The sequence below is a fragment of the Talpa europaea genome, assembly GCF_964194135.1.
Source record: "Talpa europaea genome assembly, chromosome: 2".
NCBI lineage: Eukaryota > Metazoa > Chordata > Mammalia > Eulipotyphla > Talpidae > Talpa > Talpa europaea.
In genome coordinates this window covers 156,860,646-156,872,733 of record NC_140068.1, presented here as the reverse complement: position 1 = coordinate 156,872,733, position 12,088 = coordinate 156,860,646, and the positions used below count along the sequence as shown (strand labels likewise).

Genomic DNA, 12,088 nt, shown 5'->3' with positions numbered 1-12,088 from the left:
AGGCGAATCCAGCCGGGGGGCTCACATGTTAATGGTGACGGCGCTGCCTTTCCAGGCACTCTTTCAGGCAGGACAGGTTTGCTCTAACGGCTGCTGAGAAGAGCAGCTCCTGCCTCATGGTCTCTAGATGTGTCCTCTCGGCTGGAGAACAGGCCGGCAGGTCCAAGAGGCTTGTTCGGCCTGGTCGGAGCGATGTGTCAGGATGTGTCCTGAACCTGATGTCTTCTGTCGGGAGAAGTCCCCAAACGGAGTCAGCGCCCAGTAAGCGCTCCCGGACAGGTCTCAGCCCAGGGAGGACAGCTGGACACCACACGTCTGTGGACCCAGCCCCGATGGCTACATCCGGCAATTCTGAGAATGATTCCCCCCGCACGTTTCATCACGCTCTAACGCCCTGGCCCTCCGCCTTCCCTCCCTGTAACCCCCACGCCCCGTGACAGCCCCACCTCTCGACCGTGGCTCACTTTTCACAATGACAACAAATGACGTCGCTGACATTCGGACACGAGGAGGCTCTGGCTTCTTTCTAGTTTGTTCTCTGGCTCGCACTGTGATGGAAGCCAGGTGTCAACATGTGAGCTGCCCCGTGCCAGGGCTGACATCCGAGAAACTGAGAGGCCTCCGGGCAACAGCCAGGAGCAGCATCCTCAGGGACCATCTGCCAGGGGCCCGGGAAATGCTGGCCAGCGGAGTCTGCCACTTGCGTCCCAGGTGACCCCGCAGCCCCGGCTGACCTTGGCCACAGCCTCAGGAGAAGTCTCGAGCCGCCTCCTGGGGCAGGATGAACATCCTCCAGCGTCTCCTGGGGAATATGCGTGCACATTTCTGCTGGAGACAGACCTGGGTGGAGTTACCCAGGGCCAGCATGCGGCAGGCCTAGTGGGTGGTGCTGAGTAGTGTTCTAAAGGGGTCGCCCCAATTTCTGCTCTTCCCAGCTGAGCCCAACCCAATTGATTCCCTCCCTCCCTCTGCTGCTTCTCCGTTCAGCCAGGACCAAGCCTGTCGTGGGGTTTCAGGGACACATTTTATTTGCAATAATACTAAGAAGCAGAATCTCAGTGGGGGAGGCGACCTTTTGGGTCTGTAACGATCCAATGTGTTAATTTTCCAAAGATGGTGCACTCGGCCGCTGGTCGTGTATTGTTATTTTCGGCGTGTCGACACTCACAAAACACAACGTTCCACATTCATTAGGGCACAGAGGTCGTCAGATTAGTTTTTTTTAAGGAGATAAGCAGGATTAAAGGGAATAATTGGTTGAAGTTGGAAGCTTTGTTATTACGTTTTTAATTTCCAGGCTATTTAGGTAACTCAGGCTTCAATTTCTCAGACAGTGGCTGGTGGAGAAGTTGCTGGAGTCTGTTGCTTCTCATCAGTGAGAGATGTTCTGCTGGTGATGCCCATTTTTTGACTTTCTGTTGGTTGTCACGCTGCTGATTTAATTGGTCTTTGCATCATGTGCACGATAGAGCTAATTGGGATATTACTAAAGAACCTCGCGTTCCTTCTAATGACCAGCTTAAAGGGCAGATTCTTTGATGAGAGGCCTAGTTTTTGAATTCTTGACTATAAGCAGGACAAAAGAGTGATACTCCTGAGCTGACCTTGTGTCAGGGGCGAAAGCAATGTGCAAAAAGCACGCTCAGCGGCCGCGCAGCAGCAGCACTTGGGCCTGGGCTGGCTGCTTTGGGTCCGGATGTACTCAGGGCGTGGGGATGCCTGGGAGAGAGTCATTGGATTGAGGTACAGGTGACATCAGCACGGAAGGTAGAACCACACACGCCACGGGGTGAGTGAACGGTAGATAGTCATGGAAGTCGGAGCGTAAAGGGGTCCCTAGGAGGGTCCCCAAATCCATAGGAAAAGCTGCGGCTTGGACGGGAAGGCGAGCTCGGCGGAACTTGGGCTCACTCTCCACGGAGCAGGTGCAGAGCAGCAAGGGGCTCTGTGGTGCCGGGTGCGCGGCCAGAGCCACCAGGTCCTGCCGGCCACCTGGGGACTCACCTGGACCCGCATTTTCTGTCCCCCTGTACCCAGACCCTCCCGGCTTCACGCTCACCTGTCCCAGTGGCCACGAAGGCAGGGTTTGGTGTAACGAACCGGATGAGAATTTCCCTTATTTTGCTCACACAGTCAGAGCTAAGTCAGGGCAGACCTAGGAGCAAAGCAAGGCCCCTGACTCTCCGGGGGTGGCAGAGGAGGTGCCGAGCTGACTGGTCCCTCCTCATACAACACCCGTGCGGGGGCTGCGGTCACGGGGGTGGGAGGCCCGGCATCGCTTTCAGGTTCCCTACAGACGGCCGATTGAACTTTCACGAGAGTCCAGGGATACTGCAATCTCCAGAAGTTGGTTTTTGTTTTCATATTTGATTGTCTGTTTTTACATTATTGTTCTTTTTTGCCCAGTGTGTGCTTTCACCTCTCCGGTGTCGCCCCTGTAAAATCCCCGCCACCGATCCCCCCGCGACGATCCCCGCTGGCCCTTGCGCTCGTCCCGCCCCGTTGTGGTCCCTCCCTCCCCTCCCCTGCAGAGTCTCCGATTTATAGTTGCCTGTTAATTTTGGTTTTTTATTTATTGTGATTTTTTCCTGATCCCTTAGGTGGCTCCCCTGTATTCCTCCCATAGGGAGACCATCTGATACTTCTCTCTCTCCTTCTGGTTTAACCCACCGAGCAGCCTCCCTTCAGCTCCGCCCACGCTGCCGCGAATGGGCCACGGTTGCCGAAGCTGGAAGTTTATGGATTTAGCTCAACTGCTATGAGCTTATCCGCTCTAACTGCTCATGGAAGTTGGCTTTTGAACCAAATCCATAAGCTTCCTCCCTCGGGGACCGTGCTGAGTAAGGGCGAGGTGAGCAGCGAGGAGGCTGTGGCTACGAGAGCCGGTGTGACCTCTCGCGAGGGGAGAAGTGGTCACCCCATGTCCAGGGAGGCCGCCCCCTGTGGGGCCCGTGGGTGCTCCAGCCCCCTCCTCAGCGAGGGGTGTGCCGTGTTGGAAGGAGAAGCGTTCGCGGCTGCGCAGAGGGACTGCGGTCGGATCCACTTTATTGCAAGCGTGGGTTACACTCCGTGACGAGGGAGATGCTACATTAAGCCAGTGCAGCAAAAATGCTCGCGTTAAAAAACCAGGATGTGGGGTGACAGAGGAGGTGACGGAGGCTTGGCGGACACCGGGGCGCAGGGGACACGGGCCTGAAAGGCCAAGCCCTGGGGTTCCTGCGTGGATGGCATGGGCAGCCGCAAAGGCTCGGCTGCTGGGCTGTGGCCAGGGCGCTCCTCTCCAGCCTGTGCCCTGGGCCTCTGCCCGCTGCTCAGAACCCGCTTTTTCTTGCTAAAAGCCTCAATCTAGTGCCCTGGATCACACCCCGGCACACCGGTGGGCAGTGCTGGCCGTGTGTCTGCCTGCACGCGGCGTCAGCGGCACCGTCTGCTGGACAGTGCCCACGGCTGGTCCGCGGGGGGACCCCAGCCCCTGCAGCGCCCCGCGTTCAGCTGAGCACTGGGCCAAGTGCAGGACGAGGCAGACTTCGTGGCTGTCCACCCCTCGCCTGCCCCTCCTCTGACGTGGGGGCGACTCTGTCTCCGAAACGTGCCGGCCTGTTGCACGGGGGCTGGTTCCCGAGAAAGGGAAGCAGCCGCTGACCGAGGGGACGGATTCCTCTCTCCTTCCTTCCGCCTTGCTGGGCCTTGCTGCCGCCAGGCACGGCAGCTGGGAGGGTTAACACAGGCCAGTGGCTCCTGCCGGCCGGCACAGCACGGCACCTCCCAGGCCCACAGAACCACGTTGTAGCGCTGGCAGGAGCCGGCACCCGACACAGGCACCCCTGATTCCAGAGAGGGTGGGCTCTGGGGCCACATCAGGGGCTTCCTGACCCGGAGCCAGTGGGGACCCGTGCGCCCGAGCCTGAGCTGGCCCTGCGGGGCCTCCTCCCGCAGCGTGTGTGTGTGGTGACTGGCGGCTCAGCTCTGGGGGGCGAGGGTGGGTGAGCACTTCCTGGGGACTAATGAGCAGTGGTCCCTGCAGCAGGGGGGCAGAGGGGGGCAGCCGCCAAGGTACTGGGAAAGAGCGGGTGAGGGGAGTGTGGCTGGGCCAGGGGCGGCGTCCAGCTTTGGGGCTCGTCCCAGGGTCTCTGCGCCGGGGGGCATGAAGCAGGCCTGGCTCTGCGGGGGCCCAATGCTGGGCAGGTGGGCGGTCAGGCTCAGAGCTACGGGCGCCTCTGGATGTGCAGGTCCAGCTCCCCGTACACGTGCCTGAGCGAGTCGCTGCTCATGCTGGCGATCAGCTTGCGGGGGCCGGCCAACCAGGGCTGGAACACCTCCTCCCACTGCTCCGTGGCCTGGGGCCGGATCTCGCTGTAGAGAGAGGGAGGGTTAGTATTCGGGGAGGCGGGTTCAGACCCCACCCTGACTGAGCTGGAGCTCCGTCGCCAGCCACACGCCCTTCTGCATGGGGTCCTGGGGGAGGCTGTGTCGGGACGGCCATTGGGCCTGGTTCTGTCCACCTGGGGTATCGCTGGCCGCTGGGACATGGGGTCTGTCCGGCGTGTGGGGGGCGAGTTCTCTGGCCCCAGGAGCCCCTGCGCCCTGCCGGTGCAGCTTCGGTTCAGCCCGGCCCCACCCTCCCTCTGGGACCAGACTCCTGTGTGACTTGTCAGCTGCCCCTCAGGTCTGGATGCTCCAGGGCATCCCTCCAAGTCCCTGGGGCAGTTCCCAAGCCCTCGGTCGGTCGCCTGCGCGCCGCGTGGCTCCTGACCCCTTCTGTTCACCGCAGGCCCCAGCTTGTCTCCACGCTCCTCTGTGGCCGGGGCTTCTCCGTCCTGCTCGGGGCCGCCCTGTGGAGGCCTCGGCTCTGTCTCTGCAGCCTGTGCACTGAGGCCCAGCCCAGCCCACTCTGGGCAGCCGAGGCAGTGGGTCAGGGCTCAGCCTCTAGGTGCCGCCCAGCCTCCCCCACCCCGGGCGAGTGTGGCCATGGGCAGGGATGCCAGGATGGCCCCAGGGCAGCCCCGGAGCTGGACACCATTTTGCACATCTAAGTGCCAGAAGAAACGGACGCAGAGGTGCTGGACGCTGCGAGCGGCAGGTGGCCGTGTGCGGTGGGCACCGCCGTCACCGCGCCCTCCCAGCTCCTCTGTGGGGCCGCTGCCTGCCGGACCCTGCCGTAGTCCCGGGGGTGAGCGCTCTGCCTCTCTTCAGGGACACGGTTCTGTCCTCTGCCCCCAGCCACCAGCTCGGCAGGACACAGGCCGCGACGGTCACTTCTCAGCTGAGCTGCCCTGCACACGTGCTTGTTCCTGGCCACCCGCCCTCGAGCAGAAACACCCGTGCCGTGGCGCACCGGGGGGCGTGCAGTGCCGGGACCTGCTCCACAGGGCGCCTGGAGCCCGCCTCTGTGTGACACGCGAGCTCCCCACTGTCTGCATCCGTGCCAGCCCGGCGCTGGGTGTGCGGGGCCCACGGGCCGAGGGGCTCACCGCCCACCCGGGTCAGCGCGGCAATCCCGGGATGTCCCTCTGCCTGGGGAGAGGCGCCGTGATAAATGAGCCCCAATAACATGCTGAGCCATCAGCAGCGGCGGCCGTTCATCATCTTGAATGCGCCCCGGCAAATGGGATTATTATCACAATAAACCCGGGCTCCGCGCTCTCCTCCGCGGAGCTGGCCGGCAGCTCCTGTCCTACTTGCGGAATTCAGATTTTCAACCCAAATCACCCAGTCTTTTCTCTTGAAATAACTCACTGAACCTGATCATTTTTTGAAGAGAAAAACAAATCTGGAAGACGGATGGCTTGATCTTCTGGAAGCCTCCGGTGCGGGAGCGCGAGCTGAGCGTCTGGGGCGGGGGCGGGGGCGGGGTGGGGTGGGCAGGCCAGGGGCCCCGGGGCAGACGGGGTGGGGGCGGGCTTGGACTCGGTGTGAGTGAGACAGAGCCTTCCTCTTCCAAGCGTGACCCACCATTGGGGCCCTGGCTTCCTGACTCTTCGGCGGTATATCTTGGGGTCACCCGTTAGCAGCGCCTGGCACGCAGGGCATCGGGGTGTCTGCGGCTCAGCCCTGGGGGCCGGCGTGTGCTGGAGTGGGGAGGCTGCGAGACATGGTGCTCTCCGCCAAGTCCCCGCTGCCGGCACAACAGATATTTCCATTGGTGGCGCCGCCCGTCCTCCCTTGCTTGAGGACCAGCTTCCTGTGCTGCGGGAGATTCCCCCAAGCCTGGGGCCCCAGCAGGGACCTCGGACCTGGCGTCTGGCGCTTCCCAGCCGTGGACAGAGGTGCTGGGAGGACGGGCCACGCCGGGGGGCGTGTGGCGGGAGGGCTGCTGCGTCCTGGGCCACGGCCTTGCAGACTTCCCGAGCCCTGGCCCCATCCTCCCAGGACCGCGCCGGCCAATGGCCCCCGGCCCCAGCAGCGGTCACTGTGCTGGGCGAGGACCAGCGACCCTTCACCGTGCAGACGCTTCCCACTCGGTGGGGTCACGGTGAGCACGTGGCTCAGCCGCACAGAGGTATCGGGGTTCGGGCGCCGCCGCGGAAGCCTGTGGGGTGGCTGCGGAGCAGGAAACCCTGGCGACCGCAGGGCTGTTCTGCAGGAGAAACGTGCTTCACTTTCTCGAGCGGCGCCTGCATCTGATGCGCGTGGGAAGGTGTGAGAGCGGGCGCGGGAGACGGTCGGCTGTGACGACAGCAGGGCCGCCACCCTGACCTCTCCGGGACCGCATCCCCCCTTTAACTCTCTCCTGCGACGAGCCTATTAGCGCAGGGAGCTTGTTGTGCTTCATGCATTCTTTTCAAAAGTGCTCAAATGATTTTCTCTGTCGCTCGCAGCGCCCTCTGGCCCCCGGCAGCCCCAACCCGGTGAGCTGTGGGCACCGCAGTTTGAAAGGAAACGCAGAGAGACCTCTTAGTGGACGCAGGAGCCCTGAGCTTGTCCCACAGATGCCAGAGCTCCAGGTGGGGAGCTCCTGTCCTGCTGGCCTCGGAGGCTGCTGCGGGAGGCCCACTGGCCGGCCAGGTGCCCACAGGGCTTATTTGTGGCAGAAGTGAAAGAATAAACCCCAAAGACTGGGGTCCATTCTGGGCGCCCGGTTTTAGGAGGCGCTCTGGCCACTGGAGCTGGTGGGGGAGGGAGCTGAAAGCCCCAGAGCGCTGGCCCTGGCCAGCCCCGGATGTGGGCTGAGCAGGAGCCCCAGGTGGAGAGGCTGCTGGGCCACGAGGCTCCTGGGGTCAGCCATGCGGCGGGGCTGGGAGGGCCTGGGCCACTGGCTTCACCCACCGGGTCTCTCCCAAGCTGCACGGTGCTGGCCGGGGCCGTGGGTCTCAGCAGGACCCCAGCCCGCTCCGCCTCGCTGGGGCTCAGGAGTGGACGCCAGTCCCGCGACCAGCCCCGTGTGGCCCCACGCCCTTGAGCCGCCAGCAGGTGCTGCAGCTTCTCACTCGTGGCCGTGGGAAAGAAGGGGCGCGGGGCCCGCCTTACCGGAACAGCTTCCGCATGGGCTTGATCACCCCGGGGCCCTCCAGGTGTATCCAGACGTTCTGCAGGGTCTCCGACAAAGGGTTGGTGAACTGGACTGTCACGACCATGTCAGAGCCGACCACCTGGGCGCCCCGGACCTAGGCGCAGGGGAGACGGGCATCAGCAGAGAGGACAGCCCCCGCCCTGGCCCCCGCCCCGTGCCCGGCCCTCGGCCTCCGCTCTGGCTGCGGCCGGACAGATGGTGATTTTATGGCCGTGGAGCCAGGGGTGACCTCGGAGGAGAAGATGAACATGACTAATTAGAGCGTCCTTTTCCTCTCATTACAGAAACCACCCTAATTAGAGCTCAAGTTGGCCGCAGCGGCCGCCGGCTGCTCGCTCAGCGGTGAGGAGCTCTTGCTCCAGGACAGATGTCCAGGGAGGCTGCGGGCGTGGGCTGGGGAGAGGCGGGGGCCTGCGCGGCCTGGGGTCCCGGCTTCGGGAGGCAGCGCCCGCACCCTGACTGTAGGCACCCTGGAAAGGACGGTGTCCACGGAGGGGCGTCCCGCTGGACTCGGCGCCGCTGTGGGGACAGGGACCTTCCACAGTGGGCCGCCGCGGTCAGGAGGGTGCACCCAGGGGCGGGCCCTGTTGGGGGTTTATCCAAACGACTCCCACGCCAGGCGGTGGCCGGTCGAGCGCTCAGTACTTGGGGCGAGATGCTCAGGCCCGTCCCCGCTCGCTGCCCCGCTCAGCAGCCCTGCCTGAGCTGCGCGGAAGGCGCTGGCCGGGCGTGGGCCGGGAGCAGAGGGCCAGGCTCTGCGGAGCGGCTGGGCAGCCAGCCCCGGACTGCTGAGTCGGGCCAGCTGGACTGGCCGGCGGTTTGTGTTTCCCAGACAACCACCAGCCTGTCCCACGCCGACCTCGACGGCCGCAGAGCCTAGCAGCCCTCGCGTGCAAACGGGGCTTCTATGGATGAAGGAAAGACCCGCCCCGCCCTGGCAGGAGGCTCTTCACCCACTCAGCAGCCAAGGACCAAAGCCTCGCTCTGCACGGCAGTTCTGCCGAGGGGTTTTAAAAATCCACAAGAAAAATGAAAATGAAGCAGTTCCCCAGGCGCGTGGCTGCCGAGTCCCCACCTGGGGGTGGAGGGCGAGGGCAGGTGCAGAGGCCTGGGGGGAGCCGGTGACCACGGCTGTGGGGTCCGCCCTCCCGCAGGGGCGAGGACGCTTTGGCGGGCGCTGCGGTGGGTGTTTCCGGAGGGCGGGTCGCGCGTGTGTGACGAGCTGCGCGTGGGCTGAGGTGTCTGTTTCGCTAACTCCTTACGGAATCTGCACTGATTTCAGTGCTGTCAAAACAGTCCCTTGTCAACACGGTTACACTGCGGATTCTCTCTCTCTGGAAACCCTAAGCACGGGCGCCCGGGCACCCAGGGAGGGCGCGCCAGCAGGTGGCTGGAGGCGGGCGAGGCCACCGCCGGGGCCGGAGGCTGAGTGCGTCCCGCCCGAGACGGCCGCTTAAAAAGCCCGACTGGACAGCTGCCCCGACGCAGGACGTGCTGTCTAAAATATCTGGTTTTCTTGAATGGACACAAACTCGCTGCTGTCCAAGTTCAGCCCCGTCCGCCCCTGGTGCTGGAGACCGAGCCACCTCGTGACAAGGAGCGACGGTGCTGACCCTTTGGTGAACTAGAAAGTCACCATCACACGTGCACGCGGGCGCACACGCGCGTGCACACACGGGCACACCCACACACAGACGCCCAAGAAAGGGCTGCTCAGGAAGCACCGTGTGAGTCCACTGAGGGGAGCAAACTCAGAAGGGGAACTCGGCCCGGCCGCACAGCTGGCAGAGCCCACACAGAATCCAGGTCTTCCGCTCGCAGAGCCGCGGCCGCCGGCAGAGCGGCAGAAATAGTGACCTTCCTCCTTTCATTTGCTGGAAATAGCTTCTTTATTCTGGAGTCCGCCGAGGGCCCACTGCAGCAGCTACCGCTCGTGAGCCGAGCCCCGTGCTCGGTCTTGACCCCGGACTAGATCTGAAAACCCCACAGCCCCCCTCCAGCCCCCCACTTCCTTCAGGCTCTCAGCGGGAGAGCAGATGCCTCCGCCAGAGCGAAGCCAGACAGGGGGCCCCGGGCCTCGGTCCAGCGGGTTATTGACAACAGGAGCTTCTGCTCAGGGCGCGGATGATGGTGTCGGTATAGAAAATAGCCAGGGGCCCGGCCTGTGGGCTGGCCGCCTCTCCCTGCGAGGGGCTGCACCCCGAGTTCTTACTCTAGCTTTCCTGCTGACTGAGAATGGGGACCCCCCAGAGGGGTCGACACCCATCTCCAGCCTGGGGCCGGCCAGCCCGGCCCCCTGCCATGTCTCCGGTGTAGCTGGACAGCGCCGTCTCCGCGGAGAGCAGGCATCGCACCAGCCACGGGCAGACGCGTTCTAGCTCTGATTTTAATAAAATGCACTTTCCTCATCAAAATATTTTGATCGCAGGGAAGAGACATGTGCTCATTACCGGCTACCGCGGCTGTGCCCGAGGAAGGGCTCCCCCTGAAGTTCGCGCCTGTGCTGTGCAGGCGGTGGGGAGGGCCGGCGCGGAGGCCTGGGGGTGCGAGGGACGGGCACACTCTCCGGGGCCAGTGGCCGCGAGCCTGGCCACTGGCCTCTCGCTGCTGCCCCAGCCGGGGCGCCCACGGGGGGACAGCGCTGGGAGGACTGGACACAGGAGAGGAAGGAAGGCGGGTCCGCTCTTGGGAGGGAGGAGCTGACACCGCCCCGTTCTGGAGCCTTCGCTCCAGAGCCACCGTCACACCCGAGCCGCAGCCAAACATCTCAGCAGCGGCCAGGCCGAGTGAGGCCTCCGGGTGTGGGGGTGGGCCCAGGCGAGGCGCCGGGCACCAGGCCACTGCAGTCACGCTCCCCAGGGACCCCAGTCCCCTGCCTGCTCGCCCCTGCTGCAGGCCTGCACCCCCTCCGTCTGCCTCGCCGGCTAGGGGGGCTGCGGGGTGCCTGGGAGAGGGGCGCACCGCTGTCCGCCCTCTAGAAAGCTCTTCCTCTAGGGGCGCGACGTGTCTGTTTGGGGGAGCCCGCCCTAGGATGATGTAGGGGCGGGTCCTCCAGGCCACCACGGGGCCCCAGGCCCAAGGAGTGGGCGGCTCCAAGTCCCGACACACGCTGTGGCCCTGAGGCCGGGTTGGGGCCAGCCCCGGGCCCAGGCGAGCTAGGAGCGCCCTTGGTCTTCTGTGTCCCTCCAGGACAGGAGACACCAGCCCCTCTGCCTCGCGGGACGGTGGGTGTCAAAGCAGAAACAGGCCCAGACGGCTGGGGCCGGCGAACTGGCTGGGCCAGGGCTGGGGCCGGCGGACCCCAGGAAGCTCAGAGACTGCACTGTTTGAGGAGGAAGCCCAGCCAGTGGGTCAGGAGAGCCTGGCACCCCCTGCCAGTGCCATTTAAGGCTCAGGGCACTGGGTCCACCTGCCACGGGAGGGGACAGCCGCGTGCACCCCACTCCGGCCACCTCAAGGCTCCCTGGCCATTGGGAGGGACTCTGAGCCCGATCTGGAGACGGGGCACAGCCTGGGCTGGCAGGGGTGGCTGAGCTGCAGAGGTGGGAGCTGGGGCCCACCCGTGCCCACCCCCAGCCTCGCGCCAGGCCTGAGCACGTGGCGGAGATGCTGGTGGGGTCGGCAGGGACGCTCAGAAGCGCCAGCCGCACGGCCGGGACGCGTACCCCGGGTGGGGGCAGGGACAGCCTCTCCGTGCTGGGCCCCACCTCCGGCCCCCCACAGCCAGAGCGAGGCGCCCTCAGCGGCCGCTCCTCTGGACGCCTGGTCCGGCCCGGCCGCGGGCGGCTGCCCAGGCCACCCTGACCCACTTTCCGCCGAGACGCGGGGCGGGCGCGTCGGCACCCACCGCACCCACCTCCTCCACAAGTGTTTATGCCACAGGTTATATTTATCTCCGCAGCCGCTTCTATATATTTCAATCTGGAGAGCAGAGACGTGTTCTCGGAGCGCCTATATTTAGGTGGTTTACTTCTTTCAAAGAACAGGAGGATCCTGGCTGTTTTCCTTCCTTCCTGCTTGCCCCCCCCCCCCCAGCTGCACAGGGGCAGGAGCCGGCCAGAGAGGGGTGTGTCGAGCAGGACGCACACACACAGACACACACAGACACGTCTCCCTGCCGGGGAGGCCAGCACTGACCTTGAGGACGACCTTGGGCATGGTCAGCACGGTGGACTTCTGCTTGGCCAGCACGTCCCCGGTCTCCTGGACCCGCGCGGTGACGAAGAAGTGCAGCGACGCCTGCTCCAGCAGCTGCCCCATGTACTCGCCCGCCCTGACCAGCACCTCCTCCTTCTTGGCTGTGGGGAGATAGGCAGCGGGTCAGGGCCCGGCCTGGGCCTCCTCCCTGTCCGCACGCCCTGCCTGGCGGGTCGGGGCAGGTGGACGGAGCTCGCGGAACACCCGGCCACGCTTCCTCGACGGAGGGGTCGACACCCCAGCCGCGGGTTCCCCATCGCGGGGCAAGGCTGAGGCCAGGACGTCTGACGTCGGGGGCGAGGGCTTGGGCGGCTGCTGAGAAACGGCCCATTGGTGGGACCCAGCCTGGCCGCGCCCCTGTCCGCGCACCGTCTCCAGCTG

General features: G+C 64.7%; 1 protein-coding gene across 1 annotated transcript in view; it reads right to left on the bottom strand.

Annotated features, from left to right (window-relative positions):
- Positions 1–4,187: 4,187 nt before the first annotated feature.
- F13A1 (coagulation factor XIII A chain) overlaps positions 4,188–12,088 on the bottom strand; it is a 63,306-nt gene continuing 55,405 nt past the window's right edge. The window contains exons 13-15 of the mRNA XM_084228176.1: positions 11,648–11,808; positions 7,468–7,604; positions 4,188–4,353 (exon numbers count right to left, since the gene is read on the bottom strand). Of these exons, the coding sequence (XP_084084302.1) occupies positions 4,206–4,353; positions 7,468–7,604; positions 11,648–11,808 (446 nt within the window). The 3' untranslated portion in view covers positions 4,188–4,205. The remainder of the gene's footprint in view (positions 4,354–7,467; positions 7,605–11,647; positions 11,809–12,088) is intronic.